We start from the raw sequence: 26,205 nt of genomic DNA on the forward strand, positions 1-26,205 counted from the left end.
CACTACAAAGTGCTCACATTGTAATTTTGGCAGGGTTGTGTTTAGAAAAATGCATGGAGCACTGTGATATACTTCCTATAAGTCAGGCCTACACAACTTAAGAACCTTCAAGACAAATATAGTCTGTTTTCCTTGTTCTCGCAGTCCTGGGCAAGACACACATAGTTTTATCAAGCCATTGGCTGACCACCAAACATGGCTAGGGAGATGTGCTGTTTGGCTTGATGTACATGACTGTGTGGCTGCTTCTTAAGCTCCAGAATAAACCTGACCTGCCTTGTTCTACTAAATCTGATTCAAGTTCCTTTGGCCTTCAGCCATTATATATATTCTAGTCTTCAGCTGTAAGTGTCACTGAATTCAGTTGGGCTTATTTTTGAATGTACTAATGTCTGTAGCCAAAGGTGCCTCTCCGCTTAGCATATGAATTCCCTTTATCTCGTCCACCCTATTCATTGCAGGAGTAATTGCTGTAATTATGAAATAAAATTTCAAGCATGTGTTCTTCATGGCAATATCATCCTCTTTGTCTTTTGTCTGTAAGACATCTCATTCAGTGTGGAGAATAATGATGATGCCAGCTTGCTTTCTTAGAATCTTCTGCCTTTAAAGAGAAAAGCCTGCCCTAGTAACCCTTTTTCTTTTTCTTTTTTAAATTCAATTCATATATACTTATTTACATGTGTTGGCTGAAGAGCCTTACTATGCAGGAAGGAGATTCATTCTTCAAACGAGGAGTCAAGGTTGACTTTTTCCTCAAGCAATGCATAGCATCTGATGCACTGTACCAAATTCAGATTCTCAAGTATCTTTTTCTTACTGAGCTCTACACAATATGGATTTCCTGGGCTATATAGAGGACACACACCACCCGTATGTTAGTAACCTTTTTCATCTTACCACCCTAAGTGTGTGTGTGTGTGTGTGTGTGTGTGTGTGTGTGTGCTGCATAAGAAGGGGGCCACAAACAACTGTAAGCATTCACTGAACTGAAAGGGACCCTACTCAGATATTTAACCATGGTTCCCCTCCCCTACCTGCTGAATCTGTGTCTATCCCAACTTAAGCACCTGCACTAGTGATTGTAACATAATCTAGGTGGCTGTCCACTCAGGACTCTGCCTGTTTGATTCATAGTTCCTTCAACAGCCATTCCACCTGGATTGTAAGCCATTTGGCATGGACCAAAGTCTTTGTGCTGTGTTTTGCAATTTTTAAAGTGCTGTTCTCATCATCATCATCATCAGAATCTGTCATGTTATTAATGTGCTACATCTCAACTGTGGGTTTATATGAATTCATAAATCTATAAATTCTCCAAGAACCAAAATAGGAAAGTGATGTGTGTAGGTAAGGACTTCCATTGTAAGCACCGTGGGTTGTGAAGACCACCTGTTGTGATAAAACAATATCCTTCAGAAGAGTCTAATCCCACTGTAAAGACAAAACCAAAGAGTCCAGACAGCACAACCCACAAAACATATCTTTTCCTTTGCTGAAGATCCAGTGGCATGAGAATGTCCGTAAAAACAGACTGTAGAAGTGGCAGTCTTGTAAGTACAGTAGGTATTTTAATCTGAGAGAAACTTTCCAGATACTGGCAGTTGGGCTCTCTTGTCCCCTGTGCTAGATGGCAATGCTGTTTCCCCCTTGTTTTGTTTTTTTACAATTGTTTCATCCCATTTCAAGCTGGACAGAATAGAAGGGCCTCAGCTGCCAATCCAAAGATCACCTGATCCAACACAAACTTTGGTTCCAAACTTGCAGCTGATACCCTTCTGGAAATATGTTGATAGCCTTTCAAACTTCATTATAATATTTTTGATGCAAAGTGTAATGGATGATTCAGCTTGGCACATGTGGCCATTCTCTTATTAGTATTCTGGAGCAAGCTGTCAGCTAATTAGGTTCTCAAAATGTGAACTACATATTGCAGAAGTTGGGAGAATAAATAAGAAAATTGCATAAACATCAGACCTCCTGGAGTTTAATCTGTTGAAGGAATCCCCTAGCAAATAGGCTGTGCTTTTTAATTTTTAATTTTTTTGGATCAGATCTCAATATGTTACGATATTTCAACTGCTGTGCATGGAAACTCCCTACCCCTCATACATTAATTGGATGTTTATCGCCAAGAGTTTGCCCGGAAGCAGCTTACTAACTTTTCTTTACAAGGTCTGCCTTTTTCAGACTTCAGTTTTACCCTTCTGACCCCTCACATGATGTCTTAAAAATAACAATCTTCCCATGCAGCTAATTAATTGCACTCACCAGCAAGCAGATGTTATTTGGGTTTGGAAGGCCAGAGAGATACGGGCATGATTACATCTGGTTTACATTGACTTCACATCCAATTTGGAGCCCAACTTTTGAAGCTCTGGAGAATAAGAGACTATTGAGCCGTGTATGGGAGAACTAGCTCAGTGTGTCCATTTTATGTCTCTCCCCACAATAACACCCCTTTTTGGCCAAACATCAACCTGTAGGTGACTTGAGCGGTGGCTCATCAAGGTTCCACTTCAAGGGAACCCCTAAACAAGAACTGGCTAGTCCCACAAATGCTGTAACCTGGTAGAGCTAATAGATATATGAGCCCATGGATGCTGGAGCTGTGCAGTATTGAAGCATGGCTGAGTTGGTAATGAATACAAATTTACTTGTTAAAACAGAGGAAGCAAATCAGTGCTGTGATCTGCCATGGGGGCCTGATCTGTGCTCCCAGGATCAAGTCATTCTATCATGTGGTGCCCCACCCTGGATCTGTTCCCAAATAACTTTTTTAAACCCCATTGTAACATAAGGTTAAATTTTAGTTTAAAAACATGATGACGAGGGCCACTTAGCAAGATTGGAACCTCCCGCTTACCAGTTAAGGTGTCTGATCCTGTGTGACACTGCTCTTTCGCAAGTGACTCCTCTTCATGCAAGGGAAGCAAGCCGCTCACAACAAGCACCCCTCAGGATCAGATCCTTCCACTTACCACCTGCTGCTTCTTACGGCTGCTCAGTGGGAGGATCTGATCCTGTGCAGTGCAGAAGGAAGTGAAGGAAAGCCACTTACAAAGAGGCACCTGCACCTACAGGATCAAAGCCTCTACTCAGTGGCGGAGCTGCATGCTCCCCTGAAAGGCACAGATTACTCTGGGCCAACAGATGCTTTTCTGGCTTCTCCTGCCACCTAAGCTCAGGTGAATGTTTGCTGCAGAGAGGATCTTTTTCTTCAGTTGTGCCACTGCCTGGCAACTCCTTCCCTATGCTGGGAAAAGGTTAGGCCATTCCCCTGGTTCGCTGGGTTTTATTCTGCACTACTGATTTAGAGTTGAATTCAGCTAACATTTACTCAGAGTCGACCCATTGAAATGGTCATTAATTTCAGTGGGTCTACTGTGAGTAAAAGATAGCTAAAGGCAACCGTTAGTCTTTTTCAATCTGTCTTTATTTATGTGTATTTTAAATAAACTTTTCTAAATTGTCCTGTGAGGTTTTTTTTAATAAATGGAAAGGCAGAGCACAATTGTCTTAAATAAATATCATGATGCAGATTTCAGCAGAACATCCACCTAGAGTGGAGCAGATAATTAGTAGATGGGAATATACAGCAAAGAGTTTTATGGCCCCTTGAAGACTTACTGATTTACTGTGTTATAAACGTTTATGGGTTATAACCTACTTCATCTAGTCAATGAAAGCTTATGCCTTTAAGGCTCTTGTGTTGTTTTTGCTACACACTATTGGGTTTGCCCTGAGGCAATCAGTGCTGCATCAGAGTTTGGGAACTGGATGAAAGAATCTTAATGGCTCTGGGTGGACAGCTGAAGGCTAACAATCCTTGACGGATGGAGAACGGATGGAGATACCTCTGGCATGTTCTGAATGGAGAAAGCTTGACTTCAGAAGGTGACACACCATCTGAGGAGAGTAAGGTGACCAAGAGGTCCTACTTTACAAAGGGCAGTTCGGTATTGGAAGGACTCAAAGAACAGTCCTCTACTTGAATATGTCCTCTAGTTGAAGGGACTGTCTGGTCCAAGTGCACTTTAAAGGCAGAGAACCCTATGAAGGAAGGATCTTGATGTTGCCCATGAAGAACATGTCTGGACTGCAGACTGCACAAACATACAGGTCACCTGGTCACAGTCCTTCCCTCTGTGGTGAGATGCTTCATAAAGTAAAGGTAAAGGTACCCCTGCCCGTACGGGCCAGTCTTGACAGACTCTGGGGTTGTGCGCCCATCTCACTTAAGAGGCCAGGGGCCAGCGCTGTCCGGAGACACTTCCGGGTCACGTGGCCAGCGTGACATCGCTGCTCTGGCGAGCCAGAGCCGCACACGGAAACGCCGTTTACCTTCCCGCTGGTAAGCGGTCCCTATTTATCTACTTGCACCCGGAGGTGCTTTCGAACTGCTAGGTTGGCAGGCGCTGGGACCGAGCAGCGGGAGCGCACCCCGCCGCAGGGATTCGAACCGCCGACCTTTCGATCGGCAAGTCCTAGGCGCTGAGGCTTTAACCCACAGCGCCACCTGCTTCATATTTCTATCCAAATTATGGTAAATTATAGTAATTATTTCTAAATTTGCATATAATCATATAAATTAGCATAGGGAATTTTTATTCAACTCTGTGTCCTCTTTTGTCCACTTTTTGAAACTGTAAGTGTGTGTGTGTGTGTGTGTGTGAACAATAGGGTATTTTGCAGGGCAGTGAAAAAGGCTCTGCAGTTGGAAACAAAGAGGAAGACAGAGATTGAGCAGTGAGCCGAAGGGTGGAAGGCAACTTAAGGCACTGGGGTGCCTTTCTGGGAACCTGATGAGGAGCAGTAGATGTGCTCCTTCAAGGAATGCTTAAGCCTGTTTGACAGCACCCATTCTCCACTTGCATATTGGGAAATGAATTCAATATTACAAACCATCATTCTCCTCTGATCTCTCCACCAAAGGAAGCCAAACCCTAGTGAGTTCTGCACTTGGAACTTCTCACTACTCAGGGTAGTGGCAAGCGCATAGCAATATTATTTTCCCTAGTTAGAACAATTTAAATGCAAAATCAATAAAACAGTCAGCTGTGCCATCTTCGTAAATAATAGTGACTGGGATACCTTGGGAAAAATAGCTGCTGTTAGCATTCCTTCCCGTGTCACAGAGCTAAAAATGTCTATGCTGAATACAAAAGTCTTGCACTTTCACATGAGAAATAAATTGGGAAAGAAAATAAGTGGTGGCAGGAGAACTGTCATGCAGCATTTACTGTTGCAATAATAATAATAATCCGTGATCGAAGAACAGGGTGCCCTGCATGCATCTTTGTAGACAGAAGATGAATTGAGAGCTGCCACTGGCAGATGGTAAACACTACAGGTTGTGATCCAAATATTACATAGCAAATGGTGTGACAAGAGGGATGCAATTAAAGTAACAGTTGTGGCCATGCTGGTGAAGCGGCAGAAAACAGGAGAGAGAATGGGAATTGGAACAATGGAATTGAAGTATTTCAAAGATTTTCGGAAGAAATAAATAACCATCTATTTTGTTAACACAGTTTTAATTACTTGAAAATCTATTGCAAGATTTGAGCTACATGAGGCTTCTTTATCATGTGTAGATGCTCAGTGTGCATAAATAAATGGGATTGAATGAATATGTGTCTTCTCATACCTATAATCCCAAATTGTCACCTCGTTAGTGTGAATTCGAAGGCGGGCTTTGGAACTGATAGACTTGCTGTTTCAGAGCACCGTTGTAAAACAAGCAGAGACATTTTCATACTAAGTAAGGTGCCGAACCTAGCAGTTCGAAAGCATGTCAAAGTGCAAGTAGATAAATAGGTACCGCTCCAGCAGGAAGCTAAACGGTGTTTCTGTGCGCTGCTCTGGTTCACCAGAAGTGGCTTAGTCATGCTGGCCACATCACCCGGAAGCTGTCTGCCGACAAACGCCGGCTCCTTTGGCCAATAAAGCGAGATGATCGCCACAACCCTAGAGTCATCCGCAACTGGACCTAGTGATCAGGGGTCCCTTTACCTTTAAGGTGCCTACCTAAATTAGAGACTGATTTTTTAAAACAGACCAGCTGAACTAAATTTCAGTTTGGCTGCATCACCATGTGGTGGGAAGCAGCAGTGGTGTCTTTTGAAGACACTCATTTATCTGTTACTGAAATTCTCGAAAGAGGCAGAGTGTAATTTGAATTAAAGTCTTCTTTTCAATAGCATAGTCTTCTCTGCCTTGCACAGTTCACTGCCAGAACTGCAGTCTCTTAGTGACAGCTGTGCTTAGGGAATTTTTCTTAGAATATATATATATACACTTCTCCATAGTTGATCATATTGTAGAACCTTTGCAGTAAGCACTCAGCTTGACACACTAATGACTTACAGTTGAACTGTCATCCTTGGCAATGTATTTTTGGAACATACAAAAACTAAGGAGTTTTCATATGTATCATATAAAGCTGCCTTAATCCATTGGTTCATCTAGCACAGTGTTTTCTGCTCTGGCAGTGATCATCCAGAATTTCAGGCAGACTTTCTAGCTACTTGATCCCTTTTTAACCCCTTGATCCCTTTTATGCCCCTTGTTGAACCTGAGAACCTCTGTGTGCCCCCAAAAAGTGCTCTGACGCTGAGCAATGGCTCCTGTACTAGCAAGCATGATCCAGTATTAAAAACTATGCACTCCATTGAAATTATTCACAGCTCATAATATGTTGTACGACAGTTTCCCTTATGACATAACAAGAGGAATGCTACCAAATTCCCAACTGTGAGAAGACAGGCACATTTCATGAAGAACTGATTGGCTGCACTCTTGTTCATTGCAGTAGAAATTGGATATGGGATTAATGGAGCACAAGGCATATTTGGGTTTTCTCCTGCCAGGAGGTGGCAAAAGAAAGAAATCTTGAGGAGACCCAGTATACATCAGAGATCACCAACATGGTGACCTCCAGATGTTGTTGGAATCAAACGCTGATCATTCCTAGCCACTGTGGACAATGGTCAGGCAGCAATTCAGTCAGCAGAGCATGTGACTCTTTATCTCAGGATCATGAGTTCAAGCCCCACGTTGGGTGAAAGATTCCTGCATTGTGGGGGGTTGGACTAGATGGCCCTCGTGGTCTCTTCCAACTCTACAGTTCTATGATTCTGTGGAAGGTGTAGTAGTCCAACAAGAACTAGAGGGCACCATTTTGACTTCCTTTTGTCAAAGTCCTCCTCATTGCAACAGGAACATAGAATTCTGCTGAATCAGGCCATCAGTCTGCCTAACCCAGTACTGTCAGTACTGACTGGCAGCTGTTCTCCAGTTTCTCTCCCAGCCCTCCTTGGAGATGCCAGAGATTGAACCTAGGCTTCTCTGCCACTGGGCTCAAGCTCTTCCATGTAAGTCTCCCTTTCCTGATAGCATTTTTGAAGGCTTATGAAAGTTCTTCAGGGGCTGGAGAGAAGAGATATCAGCAAACGAAACATACTTCAAGGAGAGGAACGCAGGCCAGATCCTGGCACTCTCCCCATACATCCCTGACTGCATCTTTACAATATAGCTGCCTCTGAGTAGGTGCAAGATGAGGAAAAAATGTAGCATGGGTTGGAGACGGGTATGTGTCAAGACACTGTTCTGTGCAAGGGCTTCTCTGTATTATAAATGTACATTAAATGTTACTTCCAATAACTGACAAATGGTGAGTGGGATTTTGCTTCTTGTTTTTGTAAAACATATGAAAAACTGAATAATATGGAACTCCCCCCCCCCCCCTTTGTATAAAATCCAGGCTTTTTGCTTGTGATTTTAAAAAAGCTCACATTTTAAAAAAACACCAGGAATAGGAAATGCTTTAGAATAATGAAAAGTTCTATTGTGCATGTAGTTCATTGTATCATTTATCACCTCCATCTCTATCAATATGTTTTGAACAATAGTTCATAGATAATAGTATTAGGAAGCAGAAAGTTTAAGAATTTAAAATCCAGCTCAAGTTTAGGGAGGTTGAATCTGTTGAAAGTTACTCAATCTGCCTCTGGTGTTTCCGTGTGCTGTGCATAATTTTTAAAATTGAATTGGAGCTCCATGAAAAAGTGAATTTGACCGGGGCTGGGTTTGTTTGTTTTTATAATGCAAATAGTGATGATGATGATGATGATGATTGAAGTAAAAGTACCCCCTCAGCTCACTCAACAGAACCTCAATTTAACAAGATTATTTAAATATGTAGCTGGACCCCCAATGAATGGCAGATTTACCTGAGTGCAGTTGAACTGCTCTTTTCTTTAATGTAAAAATAATTAATTGTGCTGCTCCCGAGAGGTGTTCTATCTGCATCTGCACAGCATCGCAAGCACAGAGGACCCATTTTTCCTGATTCTTGCCTGAAACACACTTTGGCTGAGAAGAGATTGGAATGAGCAGGAGCCTGGTCAGGGAACAGAGTCTGACCCTGTTCTAAAATACTGTGAGGGTCAAGCCTATATATGATCTAGTTGGGATTCCAAAGGCTTTTCTTACATTTTCATTATTTCCATTGGGACCACAACTGAGGAAAGGAATATAACTCTCCCTCCCTACCCATTGTGGACCTGATTCTGATTATTCTGCACACTCTTTCTCTCTCATACCCCTGAAGATTATTTTTTTTCTACACCTGTGTGCATTCTCCTAATTAATATTATGTCTAAAAGAAGATCCTGCTGGATCCGTCCCGTGGCCCACCTAATCCTGCATCTTGTCTAGCCAGATGACAGTGGGGAACCTGCCAGCAGAATCTGAGCCCAAGAGCCGCCCTCTCCCCTCCTGTGGTTTTCAGCAGCTGGGATAATATGGTGTAACAGAATATGGGTCTTAATGTTGGATAGGGCCTGTGAGGCCAAACTGCTGATATACATTACAAATTATTTACTAAAGAAGAAATGGAATGGAGGTTTCCCTGAACTAGCTCTTCCCCATTTCCAACTCTGAGATTAGCACCAGTGTCACAGCCAGGCAAGATCTGGTCCTGTGTCTCCAGTATCTGTTGCCTACATTTACAGATAATCAGGCTGTGACTCCTTCAACCAGGACAGAGAGATTCTCACTTAATGGTCCAACATTAGCATGTGCTGAAGGACCTTGCTGATTCAGGGTAAAGTTATGTTGAAGTTGCTCTATTTGCTGAATAATGTATCAAATTAAATAATTGCTATGGCAGATTGATCCACTTTAAGATGATTGTAGAGGGATGCCAATTGGTTTATCTTAGATCTGAATAATGCAAGTTTAGCAGCATGAGTGATGTCCTTGGATCAAATTATTTAATAACAGGATAGACAGTGCTGGGAGTTCATATTTTAATCATACATCTAAGCTTTTAAAACAAGCTGTATGGTTGTTTCAAAAACAACAGAAGAAAAAGCACTAAAGCTGGAGTTCTAACCCCACTTACTTACCTGGGAGTAAGCCTCACTGAATTAGAGGACTTACTTCTACGTAGACATGGTTTGGCTTATGCTGTAAGTTGACTTGCGTCTTTAATATTCCCTTGCCTGCAGCATTGGTCGCACTGTGGATATTGCATTGGCGTTTATGCCGCCTTTGCTTTAACACTTGCCCTTTTGTCTGTGCTTACATTGTGAAATCAACCATTTTGAAACAAGGTGAATACGGCAGGGCTTTATAACCCTTGCAGTGATACGGGCAACTGAAAGCCCCATTGAATTGAATGGATTGCTACAGCTGTTTCACACATTCCTTTTTAAAAAGTGTGTATGTAAAAAAAATGCAAAGTGTGAATGTGAGAAACACCTGTTTGCAAAGACATCTGTCTGTAAGCTTGTTAGAGAGAAGTAGAATAAACTGCAGCCATGCGTCCCTGTGAAGGCAACCCTGAGTGATGTGCAGAATGGTCTTTAAAGGGCCTTTGCAGCGGGAGGGGCGTACGAGCACCAGCCAGGGTGCTTGGAAGAGTATACTTAAAGTTCTAATTCTGAGCACCCAAAGCTTTGAGGGTTTTTTTTTAAAAAAATGATGATGATGATACCACTTGAACATTAGACAAAGCTGCATACTGTGGCTTAATTGCATGTTTTACTTTTGGGGTACTTATAATGCAATCCTATGTATATCTACTAAGAAGTAGGTCCTATTGAGTTTGAGTTGTCTTACTGCTAGATTGCAGCCTAAGGATCATTTCTGATGTTCATGCATGGGTGCTAGTTTTTATGTAGCTGAAAGAACACCATCCATGCAGAAGACTGACCAAGGTTCCAGCAGGCTAGAAGGAAACCCCAGCATCTCCAGAAATACAAGAAAATCTGGTGTAGGAAACCCCCAAGGGGAACCCCCCAAACAGTCCAATAACTACTATATATAATACTATGTAAATAATACCACACACCAATGCAAATCACAAAAAATGTGCCAGAATGTTTCATATATGTTGGAGATGTAAAAAAAAAATTGGAAAGGTACATTTCCCTATATTTTGTGGCAATGTCCTTGTATAAAAAGCAGTAATGGTCAGTTATTGTCAGGGGTGCAGCATGGGAGGGGGTGCCAGGAGGGCCGTGGCTCCAGGAGCCCAATTTTTGAGCGGGAGCTAAAAGGTGCCCCCATTCAGGTGCCCCCAGCATGGCCCGGCCCAGTGTTCCTCTCTGCCCGCCAAGGGTTGCCTTGGCCAGCTGGGCTCCCCCCTGCACAGCTGGGAAGGCGGCTCTGTCCAGGCACCAGCAACCGAGGCTAAGTTACTGGTTATTGTAAAAGAGGCTAAGAAGACAGAAGATACAAGACTCAATTAAATCTACAGGCAATATTATTAGGAAAAATAAAAGGACATACTAGAAGGAAACATACAATATTAGTTGTGTCCGTGTTAACCATGGCGTGTGTGTTATTGGCAAATGCATGGAAGTCAGCTAATTCCACCTGCTCTCAGTTGCTGGTGGTGGAGCATCATATTAAGGCAAAGTATTATGGCTGATAAATATTTGTGGGAAGGCAGAAACAATGCTATCAACATTTTTCAGGCAATCCTGAGCTTAATTATAGAATTTTGAGCATTACACATAGGATTTGACTACTTAGAAGGCTTTGTTGGCATGCTTGTCTTGTATTTGAGTTGATTAATTTGTTAATATGATATAATGTTATTTTTAAAAGACTCATTTTAAACAAATATACAAAGGCTGGGCATGCTCAATGACTACAGAGCATGGATGGGCTATTGTGGCGGAAATGGAAAGCCAGGTGAGAAGAAGAATGGAAAGGAACCTTGTGAAAGAGGGCCTGGCTGAGAGGTAGAAATGCTGAAAGCAAGAGCACTCCACACGGTGCTACATGTGCTACAGGTTCCACTTGTTTTGGGTTATTTTAATCTTTTCCCTGGAAATGTTCTCACTAGTCTGGAATCCATGTTGCCTAAAATGCATATGCTCACGGAATTACAACACTGTGGTCTGCACTACATCTAAGTACAGTGATACCTTGGGTTAAGAACTTAATTCGTTCTGGAGGTCCATTCTTAACCTGAAACTAATCAGGCCTCCTGCTGCCGCCGCACGATTTCTGTTCTCATCCTGAAGCAAAGTTCTTAACCCGAGGTACTATTTCTGGGTTAGCGGAGTCTGTAACCTGAAGCGCCTGTAACCTGAGGTACCACTGTATACATATGGAAAAAGTAAGTGCATCCATCTAAGTTTTAGCCTAATCCTCTCTCTGACAATATTCTATAGAACTGGGGGTGCTTTTAAAAAATCCCAGGGCTGGCCCTCCCACGAAGCAAAAGGAGGCAGCAGCCCCTCCCTCCCCTCTTCCTCCTAGGCTCCCTGGCCCTGCCTTTCTGTTGGGAGACAGAGCTGTGTGCCAAACCATCGAGGTTAGCCTTCTGCCTTCAGGTACGTGGAGAAGGACACCCAGTTAGCAGGGTTGAAGCAAGATTCATCTGCCAATCCAGCCAACTTTAGTCCCGGGTTACCACAAACCAAAAGCAACTCTCAGCTTGCTTTCTAGAGGCAACACAAATCCATCGGAATACTTATTCCCAACTTCACATTTGGAGCAGCTGAATTAGTTGTTTTCTAAGCTGCGCTTAATGGGAAGTGCTGTGTTAACCCCCCCCCCACACACACACATCCTATATGGACAATATTTTCTTTAATGAAATCTGCCTTCAAGTCAATGTCACTAAAGTTTGGGTGGTTTTCTTGCAGGTCTTTGTCTGCTTTTTCACTAATGACCCAGATAATTGTTACTTTAAAAGGTTTAATCCAAGACTAGCCCAGACACCTATTTGCCACTAAGCATGCACATCCTTGAGCTTTTGCTTATGGTCACTGGACTGAAAGAAAGAAGGCTAAAGTCCTCGTTTTTATAATCACACTTCCCTTGCCTCCTAATACAAATGTGACATTTCAATTTTTGGTGCTTTATAAATCATCTGCAGCAAAGAACAAAGCCCTGATCTAGGTCAGGAAATCAGTGCATGAAAGCAGATAGCCACATCCATATTACGTTCATGAATCAAGGACTGTGGGACTAAAATGGATGCACATCAAAATGCGAATGTTGACTCTGTCTTCCCTTCCCTTCCCTTACTTTAATTAGTTAGATAGTTAGCTCTTTAGTTGTTTGTTTGTTCCCAATGACATCCTGCTATGTCTGGTTACTCATAGCTACATATGACATGGGGCTTCTGATAGTTGATAGATAAGCTGTCAGTTCCCAGCCCCACTTGCATTCAAAATGTAGCAGCTAGCATGGGCGTAGCCAGGAGTTTTGCTGAGGGGGCAGGCTTTTGTTAGAGGGGCAGAACTTCAGATTTGTATTGATTTGTCTTGATTTAGGGGGACAGCTGCCCCCACCTTTGGCTACACCCATGGCATCTAGGGCAGCCATGTCCAGCTCCCAAGAGACCGTGATCTACTCCCGGTATAAAAAAACCTGGCAGTGATCTCCCCATTGTCATTGGAGGAAGGAGGAGCGTGGGTGGGGTGGGGGTGGATTGCCCAGAGTTGTGGAGCTTTTGGGGGGGAGATTCTAGCTTTCCCCTCATAACTTTTTGTACACAATAAGGATCCCACTTTCTACCAGGATCAGCCGGTGATCTACCGGTAAATCACAATCTATTGGTTGGACATCCCTCATCTATTTGATTACAAATTCTGAAAAACAACATTGGCAACAGCATAGCAAAAGAATTCATATTGGGGTTGCCTTGGAGTTTCAGAAATACCCAGAATGGGCAACAAATTCTGGGGTCTACCCCCATGACTCTGAGGGAGGACTTTTGGGAGCCTCACAAAAATGCACACAGGAATGAGGAAGAGACCACTTAACCAAAAATCTATGGCTCAGGCTACTAAAGAATAGAACATGCATGAAAAACAACAACCCAACTTTCATTCAGTTTCCTAATCTGTGTCTCCAAGAAGTGCTGGCACCCAAATTAATTACGGTAGAACAGAGGGAAGGCCTGCATTTTTCACTTGCCTTTTCCTGCCAACTTGTTGGCATCGTCAAAAGGCTGCCTGCCTTTCTCCTTCTGGCTTCCTTTTTAAATTTAATGTTATCTCTTGCTTTCAGTGTTGTTGTAAATTAAAATTAGTTGTTAACTTTAGGATGATGAGGTCATTATAATGCAACTCTTTTGTATATTGATTACATTTGAGCTTCATTTGTTTAATGCGTCATAGGGTTTAATAGGTCTTTCCAAACATCCCTCTCTCAGTGTAGGAGGTGGGGGAACAGAGAGTGGCAAAATAGATGGAAAGCAGATGCTCAGTTTAATTTGAAACAGTCGACTGAAATGGACTGAGCCACAGGCAGTTTACACTATCTGTGGAGGACCTGTCCCGTGAGAGCAAAAGACAAAAATGACGACTGGGAGAAAGGTATGAGCAGCGCAGACTTAACAAATCAGAAAGAGAAGAGCAGCTATTAAGGCCAAATTGGACGTTCCCCTCATCCCTGTCAACAGTGTTACCAACCGCATAAAAGATGAAACTCTGGCATGGGGTGGTGAAGGGGAAGAGGAAACATGGTTCCTCTAGGGCCGCCTTCCCCAGCCTGGTTCTTTGTGCATTGTTTTGGGTTACAGGGAGCCTCCGAAGATCGTGCGAAGCAGCTCTTCCTCCGGCGAGGAGGGAAGCCCCGCCTCCAGTGGGGAAGGGATACAGGGATAAGAAGATGCTAGAGAGAGCCGCAACACGGAGCCTGAGCAAAGCGGGGGGGGGGGGGAGGCAAGTCCCCCTTTGCCAACACCCTCTCTCCGCAGTCGGTTTGCGCGCAGAGAGGGGAGGAGAAGGATGGGGGTCAAAAGACTGTTTTGCTGGGGAAGGTTTAAGGACCGCCCACTCCCAGATTCTGCTAGCGACTGAGCAGACACGGACTTGAGATGCTCTGCACTGTAAATGTTTTTGGACAGATACTAAAGCCTGGAAAAGACCGGTGGGAGTCTTGCCTGTTTGCTCTCGAGCAACCATGCCGGCACATAACAGTTATGTTTCAATTTGTGTATTGGTTCAAAAAGGGTGAACTGGGTAGTTAGCCACTAAAATGCCAAGGAAACTGAATTTCTCCAGTATCCCTATGAATTAGTACCCCAGTCTACAGATTCTCAGCAGGAGGAAGCAAGACAAACTTGAGTATGATCATCTCTATACACTTATCTCTGACTGATGGTTTTTTCTGTTTATGTCCTGCTTTCAAGGCCTAGGCCCTCACAAAGCAGCTCATAACAATGCAATAAAAATATGTTTAGAACAATAACAACTCAATTTTGTGTAATAATGATCATCAGGTAGAGCAAGTTCCTCAAAAAATCTTGAGGGGGGAAATAATACGAAGGGATTCCCTAACTCTACAGGTCCAACCAAGTATTTTTGCTAATCATATTTGAAAATCTGGTGAATTTTGAGATGATTGTATACCCAAACAACACAAGCTTCTTTTATATATTCAGATAGTGGGGCAGGATATTTCATATAAATTTGTAAACGTTCCGTTGAGTCTGAATTTCAGTATGGTGCTCCATGTTTGTGAGCCATCTCTTTCATTAATACCAGATTTTGATGCAGTGGGTTTAAGCAAACCTCATATTAATGCAATAAAATGAGAATTGTTGCTAATCACTAGACTTCCTTGCAAATCCCACCTTTGTTGCAGTGCAAAATTGCTAACAGATGTTGTGTGCATCATAAGAATATCCATGCCCATGCAGGCTGATCATACGCTATGCTCCTAATCTGAATCACTTGTTTTGTGTGCTTATCTATATAATAGCTGTTGTGTAGGTTAATCTCCTTTTCTGTGGAAAAGCCAAGCTCCTTTTAAGCCAAAGGTTTCCTAGAAGTGAATGTCAGTACTTTTGCCTGATTAATACGGTCAAGGGGAGGAAATTATACAAGACTGATATTAAATGCCTCATTTTCATCTGAGGCTTCTGCTTCTGGAAGTGCAGAAAGTCAAGGTTAGATTTTCGGATGGCAAGCAGTGTTTTCTCTCTTTGGGCGCTAGTGCTGTGCACCTTGCTTCTTGTCTTGATTTGTAATTGGCTTTGTGATTGTGAGCGTTCAGAAAATGTTTCAAAAGTTCCTGGCTTGTTATCAAATGTGGTTTATGTATTATCTTATTGCCCTCTGGGAATTGTAGATAGCTTTCCCTTGGCCTGCATTCACCCCAGGACACCACCCCTTCTGCAAACAGAGCGTCAGTTTCAGTTACACTACATAATTATGAACTATACATTTGTTTCTGAGAAGAGTTCCTGGAGATGATGCACACTTTTGTCTTGCTATTTTTGATTTATTTGTTACACAGCACAATCTTATGCATATTTATTTAGAAGAAAGTTCCACCAACTCAGTGAGTTTTATTTTCTTGTAAGCATGTTCAGGTTTCAGCCATAGGACATTTAGATCCCACCTTTCCTCCAAGAATCTCAGAGTAGTAGTCGTGCTTCTCTCCCCCCCTCCCTGCCACCATTTTATCCTCACAACAATCTTGTGAGGTAGGCCAGACTGAGAGATAGTGACTGGCTCAAATCCCACCATGAGTTTCATGGTACAGCAGGGATTTGAACCCTGGTCTCCTTTCATTATAGTCCAGCAGTTTATCCACTGCACACAAGAATATAAAATATTTTTGGCTATCTAACTGCACGTAATGCTTGAGACTAAGATCACTAGTCTATATCACACTTTACTAGGAATTGATCCCATTGGAATGACTTCTGAGTAGGCATGAATCCAGACCCTCCAAATGTCCCTATTTTCCAGGGACAGTCCCAGATTTACAGAAGCCGTCCTGGTTTATGATTGGATCCCACCATATCCCGCTTTTCCTTAGGATGTCCCTATTTTCATCGGAGAGATGTTGGAGGGTGTGTGTTTAGGTTTATGTTTGTGTCGCTCTGCCACAGCTGTGGCCCATCTGTTGGAGCAGGACAGCCTAGGGAGGGCCTAAGTTGCTCCTCACCTCAGTACAGTGATACCTCTGGTTATGAACACTTCTGGTTACGAACGCTTCTGGTTATGAGCTCCACCAACCCGGAAGTAGCTGCTCCTGGTTGTGAACTTTGCCCCAGGATGTGAACGAAAATCGCACGCCGGATTAGCGAAAGTGTGCCTCAGGATAAGAACTGTTTCAGCTTAAGAATGGACCTCCAGAACGAATTAAGTTCGTAACCAGAGGTAACACTGTAGAATATTTTCCAAGTTAGCTGTAGACCAATGCTCTTCTTATCAAGTATGAATTGGGCCTTGTGTTGTTGGGATATGAGTACTACGCAGCTGAGAACAAGCAGTTCGATGTTTGCATCACATGATGGCCCTGACCCTGGGACAGGATGTTCCAGGGATTTCTCAGGCATTGGTTCTCAGTGTAATATGAGACCTTCCTGTTGCTTGTGTGAAGGAAGTTTGTTGCAGTCGCTCGGAGAAGTCTGAGTGAGCAGTCATGTTTTTGTACAGTTGTACAGTCAGAAATAAACTAGAGATGAAATAGACTTTCTGACTGCTTCTTCTTTCTCCTGCTGCTATGCAGAGAGGAAGGGGGTGTGCACCTTTCAAGCAGGGAGGTGTTGCCTATATCAAGATCTCCCTGGTCTGCCGGGATGCCAGCCAGGGTAGGTCACCGGCCCCGACATGCCTGGGAAGAGGAGTCAGCCTTTCCCGAGGGGGCAAGTTTCCAACATATCATATGCTACAGTAAAATTTTCATTTCTGAGCACCGCTCTCCTTTAGTGCCACCCACTCTTTTTGTTCACTCTTCAGTTTGACTCCTGCCTTTAGCTGTGGTGGTAGCAGCTATGTTCAGACCCCAAGCTATGGCTTTCTCTAGGCCACTGCCAGGGTGGGTGGTAGGTGCAGGAGCCACTGCCAGCCATTATCCTAATTATTGTTGGTGTGCTCCAGGGGTGGCCTCTTCTCCCCCTGCAACACCGGGTAACAGTTATGTGGAATTCAGTTTCCCATTTCACGTTCTCTTAGGACCCACTTTCCCTTTAGTATTTCAAAGTCCTGCACCTGAAATGGCACCTGACTTTCAGAGAATAGGAACGCGTGGGCAGTTCTCCTGATGGAGAGATGGAGAAAGTGGTATCCCCAAGGACATGTATTGGGACATGTGCTTTTTAAGTTGGTCATAAACGATCCAGCATTGGGGATGAACAGTGAGGTGTCCAGGTTTGAAGAAGGGATTAAATTATTCACGGTCATAAAAACAAAAAGAGATTGTGAAGAGATCCAAAAGGACCATTTTACATTTACTGAATGTAAAATGAACAATGCAGTTCTGTGTAAGCAAGTGTAAAGTGATGTTTGTAGGGGCAAAATGTCTTAATTTCACCTATATGCTCATGGGGTCTGAACTGGCAGTGACTGGCAAGGAGTGGGACTTTGAGGTTGTAGTAGTTAGCTCAGTGAAGACCTAGTGTCCAGCAGTTGTGAAGAAGGCAAATTCCATGTTAGGAAATGAATGGCAAATGAAAGTGCTGATATCATAATGGTGTTATACATATCTATGGTGTGACCACACTTGGAATACCGTGTACAGTTCTGTGTACAGATCACTTCACTTCAAAAAGGATATTGTAGTGTTGAAAAACGTTCAAAAAAGGATAGCAGACATGATCAAGGCAGTGTAGCACTCCTCTATCAGGAAAGTTAAAGTTAACATTTGGGACCTCTTAGCTTACGGAGAAGGTGAGCAAGAGGAGATGTGACTGAAAATTATGTATGGCATGGAGAAAGTGGATGGGGGGGGGAATTCTCCCTCTCTCATAACACTTGAGCTCACCAGCATCAAATGAAGTTGAAAGATTCCTGACAGACAAAAGAAAGTCGTTCTTCACACAGTGCAGAGTTAAACTCTGGAACTTGCTCTTGGAGAAGGTAGGGTTGGCCACCAACCTGGATGACTTTAAAAAGAGGATTGGAGAAATTTATGGAGAATAAGGCTATCAGTGACAGCTCTGCTCTGTCTCCACGGTTAGAGGCAGCGATGCTTCTGAATTCCAGTTGCAGGAGAGGAGGGGGCTGCTGCTGCTGCTGCTGCTGCTGCTGCTGCTGCTGCTGCTGCCACCAGGCCCCACTTGTGGGCTTCCCCAGGCATCTGGTTGGCCATGGTGGGAACTGGATGCGGAATTAGATGGACCACTAGTTTCACCCGGGGGGCTCTTCTTAGGTTCTTAATTCTGCTTGAATATTCTAACATGACCCCATCCCAGCATCCCTTTGTCAAATGTCCTTAATATATGTGTTTTCATCTTTCTCTTTGGTACAGAAATCTTAAATGGAGGAGTATATGTTGGACAGAACAGATTTCTTTGCTATGCAGACACTATTCAGTGGGAAGATATTGTTCGTAACCCTTTGGCTTCCAACTTTTCTGTGGTTCCGAAAAACAGCAGTGCAGATTGTAAGTATTGACTTTGTTTTCCACTCTTACCGCTTTGCCATTCTCACGCTTATTCAGGTACACATCTACTTTTTCTTTCTGTGCTTTCTGTAACATCCATACATTAACAGTGCAATCCTGTGCATGTCTACTCTGATGCAAGTGCACTGAGTCCAATGGGACTCATGTCTTGGTAAGTGTGCATAGTGTTGCAAAGCAGGTTTCATTATGATTTAACCACTCAAAAAACCTGCCTGCTTCCAAGGTTCTTCCCCACCCTCCATTTATTTTCCTTTCCTTTTTTTTCTCTTTCTTTTTTGCATTATCCATAAGCTTCCTTTCCAACAAACTGCCCAAGGTTGCATTTCATGCTGAAAGAAACCAGGATCTGAAGCCCACTTCAAAGACGCCATTGTTTAGGATTCCACTGCGAGGGCAAAACCCTGGTTAGTCTTAATTGCAGTTAGCATTGATACTCACAAACTGCTTAACCATTTCTTTCATTAGCCTTGAATTCAAGTATCATGCTACCAGATGCCAACTGTCCAAGTACCTCCTTATTTTGTTTAAATGTTCCATCTCCCTCTCTTCACAGAATCTAGCCATTTGAGTTAATTTAACTGAAGGATAAAGAATGTAGTGAGCTCCAGATGTTGTTGAACTCCATCACCCCCAGCCATCATGGCTAATGGGAAGGGATGATGGGAGTTGTCCAACAACATCTGGAGGGCACCATCTTGCCAATCCCTGGTTTACTATATACAGGGTGTTCCAATTCCCGTTTGAAGCAATTCTCATTCAGTTTATCCCATGTTTCTGAAAGGCTGAGGTGTGCAACTAGCTGCCCCTTGCTCTCTTCAAGTGTCCTGATTCAAGTGTCCTGATTCTAGAACGGCTAAGGGAGCTGGGCATGTTTAGCCTGGAGAAGAGGAGGTTAAGGGGTGATATGATAGCCATGTTCAAATATATAAAAGGATGTCACATAGAGGAGGGAGAAAGTTTGTTTTCTGCTGCTCCAGAGAAGCGGACACGGAGCAATGGTTCCAAACTACCAGAAAGAAGATTCCACCTAAACATTAGGAAGAACTTCCTGACAGTAAGAGCTGTTTGACAGTGGAATTTGCTGCCAAGGAGTGTGGTGGAGTCTCCTTCTTTGGAGGTCTTTAAGCAGAGGCTTGACAACCATATGTCAGGAGTGCTCTGATGGTGTTTCCTGCTTGGCAGGGGGTTGGACTCGATGGCCCTTGTGGTCTCTTCCAACTCTATGATTCTATGATTCTATGATTCTATCCTGCATTGGTGATTTGTCTGACGTGTCTTGATTATATCATCACTTAGGAAAACAAATTAGTATATCCTGTACAACTTTAACTGAGGGTGGGGATAACATCTGAACTGGAATCTAAAAGCTTTACTTGGTTGCTGTACTTTCAGTTCCATATGCAAGCTCTAAACCAGGCATGGCCCTCCAGCTGTTTTGGGACTACAACTCCCATCATCCCTAGCTAACAGGACCAGTGGTCAGGGATGATGGGAATTGTAGTCCCAAAACAGCTGGAGGGCCAAGTTTGGCCAAGCCTGCAGTCTAAAAGCCTAAGCCTCAGTCTAAGCCTGAGTTTGAAAAGTTGCGACTTTGAGCTACAAGGTGACAAACACGGACATACAACTTTCAGTCTTAGTTCAGGTGGGTCTCTAGTGCCAAAGGAGGGCAACTATCCACTCTAATTTTTCAAGGGATCCTGAATCTTCTCTTCTCTTGTTAGCAGTTGGAATCCTATATGCTGATGTGGTCTTCATTATCACAGTCAGGTACCCCCAAAGCCTTCACTTAAATGCAGAGCCTTCTTCATTCACCACATGCAATTCTATAAGACTTAAAATATGGCTGAATCAGTATTACCAAGGTATTTGAACTTCAGAGGACATCACAGAAAAATTGTGGCTCTTTAAACTTTGTGGGGAAAATAAGTGGACACAATCCACATACAGGTTTTAAATGCCTGCATTTAGTTCTTTGTGTACAAAATATAGAAAAAATATCCATGTACAATTACTCAGAGGAATAGAGGAGCCATGTTACCACCTATCAAGAGATCAGAGCAAGATGTTGCTCAGTTTTACAAAGGCTTTAAGACACAGCATTGTTGTATTCAAGTTTGTAAAGTTTTGGACTAGGTGGGGGGAAATGATTAGAACACTAAAATTGCAGAGTGATCATGGTGTTAGAACAGTGGGCAACCTTCATTTCAAACACATTGCTGACCCAGAACTTTTCAAGGTTAACATAAGCAAAAGTTAAGGTCTGCATCCTTTGGAGAATTGAAAAGGAGATTGTGCTGTTGTCTGAAATAGGAAAGTGATGCAGCCTAGTGGTTATGACAAATCAGGAATGCACCAGTTCAAAACCCCATAGCTTGCATTACGAGTATAATAATGCTAATCACTTTCACAGGGTTGGTGTAAGGATTATAAGAATGCCCGTGAAGGAGTTTGAATACTCTGTGGCCAGACTGGTTGGGGCAGATGGGAAATGGAGCCCAACAACTTATGGAGGGCCTCAAGTTCCCCTTTCCTGCTTTAAGACCCACCCTCACTTGATGATGATCTGGGACCTCAACTGCAGGACAAGGTGCCTTCATCACTATAATCCGTTGTGTGAAGGAGCAGTGGAAAGTCTGTGAAAGAGCAGGTGGTAATGCCATACCGTATTAAAGAGCTGAATTTGTTCTTTTAGTCTGCTAAGGGACAGATTTCCAAAAGCTCCTAAGTGGTTTAGCAGCACACGTCCCATTGAAAGTCAATGGAATGTGTGATCTTAAGTTACTTTTGGTACAGTGGTGCCCCGCAAGACGAATGCCTCGCAAGACGGAAAACCCGCTAGACGAAAGGGTTTTCCGTTTTGGAGGTGCTTCGCAGAACGAATTTCCTATGGGCTTGCTTCGCAAGACGAAAATGTCTTGCGAGTTCCTGCGGTTTTTTTTCCTCCCCCCCCCTTTTCTAAGCTGCTTATCTGCTTATCCGCTAAGCCGCTAAGCCGCTAAAAGCCGCTAAAAGCCTCTAATAGCGCTAATAGCGCTAATCCGCTAAGCCGTCAATGGGCTTGCTTCGCAAGACGAAAAAACCGCTAGACGAAGAGACTCGTGAAATGGATTAATTTCGTCTTGCGAGGCACCACTGTATTTTTGATAATCTTGCCCTCTGAGCTTGATGTCTAGATTTCAACCCTTCCTGATTACCCAAATCAGTGGTTTATGTTGAGACATCTATATTCTACCAATGCCTGGATATATAGTTGAGAAAGCTGAACCTGTCAGAGACAGATACAGGATCTGCATCTCCCAAAAGGAGAGAAAGCATTAGTCATTACTAGCTTATTCAGTTTACATGTCTTGGCCATGAACCCAAGGAGAGATATCAGTGGGCTGTCCGATGTTGATATTTAACTGTACCTAGCACACAGGTCCCCTCTACACGAGAAATCTGGAAATGCTGCACTTTACCCTTTATTGTTTTGGGGACTCTTTTGTGGGAGTTTCAGAGGGAGCATCTCAATGCTTTACACTCATCTGAGTTATGAAACTGTAACATTAAATTTTGGGTGAGTTGTTTCCCCTAAAATCTTAAGTAAAATGGTGAACTGGCTGTCCTCTCTTTCATAAAGCTGTAGGGAAACAAATATAGTAACAAACTAGTTTGTGTTCCTTTAAAGTTCTTTGGGGTAAAACAAATTTCCCCAGCTGAAACCTGCTACTGGTCTTATATACAACCTATGCCGTTTCGAACAGCATTTGATCGCAGTAAAACAAATCACCAGCAGAATGTAACAGCAATACATTTTCTCACCTTGGCTGACAGAAAATGTGAAGTGGTGACTAATTCCCATTCTTAAAGTCAACTCTTGCCTAGTATATCATTTCTAATGCAGCTGTAAATTGCAAGCTGTGTACCGAGAAAGTGACATTCCGAACAGTAGATGGTGAACACGTTTTTATTGTAGAGTTAGGTTAAATTATATCCCTTTATTAAGGTGCAGTCAATTAACATTTTAAATACGTATGTTCTTGGGGAGTAGGGAAAATGCGCTTTCACAGACAGGGGCCCCTGAATCATTGCGACAGGTGTCAGCACACAATACCAGCCATAGAAGCTGTTCTTTCACAAAAACAAAGGCACAAATCAGGAAAGTATCATACAAAAACCTCTTTTGTATGGAAAATTCCTCAAGTGCTCACAAAATAATGTTTTAACAGCCACAAGTGTTTTCTCAGCCGAGAAACATAGCCAATAAATGCTGAGGAGAGTGCCAGTGCCCCCCCCCTCAAGTTGTTAACCATTTCAAAGATATGCACTTATTTGCATTTCCTGCAATTAAAGAATATGAACTGGGAGTATAATTTGCTTTAGAAAAATGGCAATGGAAAGTGGGTGGTGGGGAATGGAGGAATGTCAATATTTGTTTTCTTTTAAAAATCCATTTTTGCCAAGTGCTGGAGAATGAAAAGAGGGAGGAATGTGAGGCAGGAACTAGACTTGCAGAGTTTTGGCATTTCAGATAGGGAATTTAGTAGCCCCATGAAAGCATTTCATGTGAGAAAGAGCTAAGAAAGGTGAAAAGGCTTCTTTGTGCTCTGAAGTACCAGTGGATATAAAAAGCCAACTGAGGAAGAATTTCAGCAACAGGAAACAGACCAAGCCTTTGAGTGCCTGGTGACAAAAAAAATAAAATACTGGATTTTCCCAAAGTTTTCCGAAAGTCTAATCCTTGTAATGTCAGAGGGTAGGATCCTGCTGTACTTTATACATGCTGAAATACTGATTTCAAAGGCATGCTTACATGTGTACTCCTATTCCAAACATTCTTTACTCCAGAGTTTGAAGAATCTCATTTTATTGGGCATCCACACATGGCCAGGCCAGTTGGGCAAATGTGTGTAAATAGACTTACATCTGCTTATGTTGCTGGAGCAATTATTGGCAAATTTTGTCTTTTAATTATAATTATTTATATATATTCCACCTTTTTCCCAGTCTGCAGCTTATGGTGGCTTGCACAGATGAAATAGAGAAAGCAAAAAACATAGAAAAGACAATAATTAAAATGCAATTAAACATTTTTATGTATTTAATTTAGTACTCACTTCCCATAAAACACCCAAAAGGAATTTAACAATAAAAATGATTTTAAGTCCAATCCAAATAGTGATTAGCTTTACAGTAAATGATTAGGTTTCTGTACTTGTGTGCATTTCCATGTCGTCATTAAATCAGGAATGACAGAAGCCGCAGTCGTATATCTCCTCCCCCTCCCTTGTCTCCTGCAATGTATGGCACCACCTAACATGTGATGCTCATGTCATTGCACCTGGAGATTTATGGCCCCTCTATGTGCAGTAATCAACAGAAGGGAGTGTGGGCAGGGATCTTTTTAAAAGCACCGTGACGTTTATACCATATGTTTTATAGCATTCTGCCTTATGGAGTGTTAGGAATGAGGAGATGGTGGATTACTAAGTTGAACTGGAGCTCTGCATTCACCATAAGATGTAGTTCCAGTCTTATAGAGCATGCGTCACCATGAGACATCAGAATGAACACTAGTCAAAAGAAAGTTTTACAATTAACATAAAAGACAGGTACAAAGGAGGAAACCATATCAATTCAAATCCTTCTGCCACTTTAATAAGCGAGTAGTGTAAAGTAAGGGGTGTGGGTGGTACTGTGGTCTAAACTGCTGAGCCTCTTGGGCTTGCTAATCAGAAGGTCAGCAGTTTGAATCTGTGCAACGGGGTGAGCTCCCATTGCTCTGTCCCAGCTCCTGCCAACCTAGCAGTTTGAAAGCACGCCAGTGCAATTAGATAAATAGGTACTGCTGCGGCGAGAAGGTAAATGGTGTTTCCATGCGCTCTGGTTTCCGTCATGGTGTCCCATTGCACCAGAAGCGGTTTAGTCCTGCTGGCCACATGACAGGGAAAGCTGTCTTTTTTTATATATATAAAATTTTTATTGGGTTTTCACATTTTATAAACACAGACACACACAGACAAAGACAACACATATAAAGTTTCATATCCTTACTTTCCTAACCCCAGTTCTTGACTTCCCCCCACCCCCCCTTCATACATCCTAATTCAATTAAATTAGCTCAGCAAGCCCATATCTCTCATCCTTTACATATTATTATTATTATATATATATATATTTAAAGAAATACTTGATTCTTATTACTTGGCCAAATTTTACTTATCCAACTTTCTTATAAATATTAAATCCTTTTCTAAGGTCGACCCAAATTCCTTCCACGAATTTCCCTTTTATCTTAAAAATAGGTCATAATAATCAAACACAAAGGTCATAAACATTTTTAAAATTCTTTCTCCCCCCCCCCGCCCCGGTTTCTGTCCCTTCCCAATGTCCCCATGTCCACAAAAACAGTTTTTAGCCTGGATTCCTCACATCTGAGGCCTTTAAGTCTCTGTCAGTCTCTCTCTGCCGATTTTGTTGGTAGCCCTCTTTGTTGGTCATCGGGTCTCGAAGGAGTTCTAGCTCAGTCTCATCCGATTTTCTTCCATCCAAAGTACTTGGTACCAGCTGCTGCGAAAGGTCAGCTAATCTTCCATACTCAAAGAGGAAGCCCCAATCATATTTCTTGTTTCTTTTAAATTCAAATATTCCAAGTGTTCCAGGGGCTTCCTCCCTCCTCTTTCGCATCTTTCGCAGATTTGTAATCCAAAGGTCTTCTTCTTTATGTTCTGACAATGTAGGCTTCTGGTTGGTACTCTCCATCTGTACTGGCTCCACTCCTTGTTCCCTCTCCTCCTGTTCCAAAGTTATCTCTTCTAATTCAGCTGCAGATTTTTTCCCGGTCAAGTCCATTGTGCATTCAGCAGAGTCACTTATTTTAGAGTTCAAGGTTATAAGTTGTTTATTCATAGCCGTAGTCTGCTCCTGCAACTTTCCCACGAGAAAAAACATTCTTTCTATCTCTGCCTGTAGTTTTCCATCTGCAGCCATTGTAGTGTTTCAATGTTTCCCCTAGGGGGATTCTGGTTACTTAATAGTCTTTTCCCCAACAGTCCGTTACTTTGTTATTTCACTACTTTGTTCCCAACCACTTTAATTCAAATATAACAAATTTAGTCCAGAAAGGTGTTAAATAATAAGATTTTTAACTTTCACTGCCCGTTTGACAGCTCCTTTGACAGCTGTCAAACTCCTTGTTCCTTTTTCTCCAGCTCACATACAGGACACTCCCGGGTCTGGGGGGCGTTTAGACAAAGGCTTCTAAAATTCCACTCTTACTCTCCAGCACAAATCTTCTTCTGTCAAATTCATGAAAATATTATCTTTTAA

At 42.6% G+C, this 26,205-nt stretch overlaps 1 protein-coding gene across 6 annotated transcripts in view; it reads left to right on the forward strand.

The window, feature by feature from the left end:
- Window positions 1-26,205, forward strand: part of ERBB4 (erb-b2 receptor tyrosine kinase 4) — an 832,220-nt gene that overhangs the window by 530,649 nt on the left and 275,366 nt on the right. For 5 of the 6 annotated variants that reach the window (XM_079976052.1, XM_079976051.1, XM_079976053.1 and 2 more), the window contains exon 4: window positions 18,742-18,876. In XM_079976052.1, coding sequence (XP_079832178.1) covers window positions 18,742-18,876 — 135 coding nt within the window. Of the gene's footprint in view, window positions 1-1,470; window positions 1,554-18,741; window positions 18,877-26,205 lie in introns of those variants that run through there. The other variant, XM_079976056.1, reaches the window with a different exon arrangement.

This window comes from Podarcis cretensis (genome assembly GCF_951804945.1).
Source record: "Podarcis cretensis genome assembly, chromosome: 1".
Taxonomy (NCBI): Eukaryota; Metazoa; Chordata; class Lepidosauria; order Squamata; family Lacertidae; genus Podarcis; species Podarcis cretensis.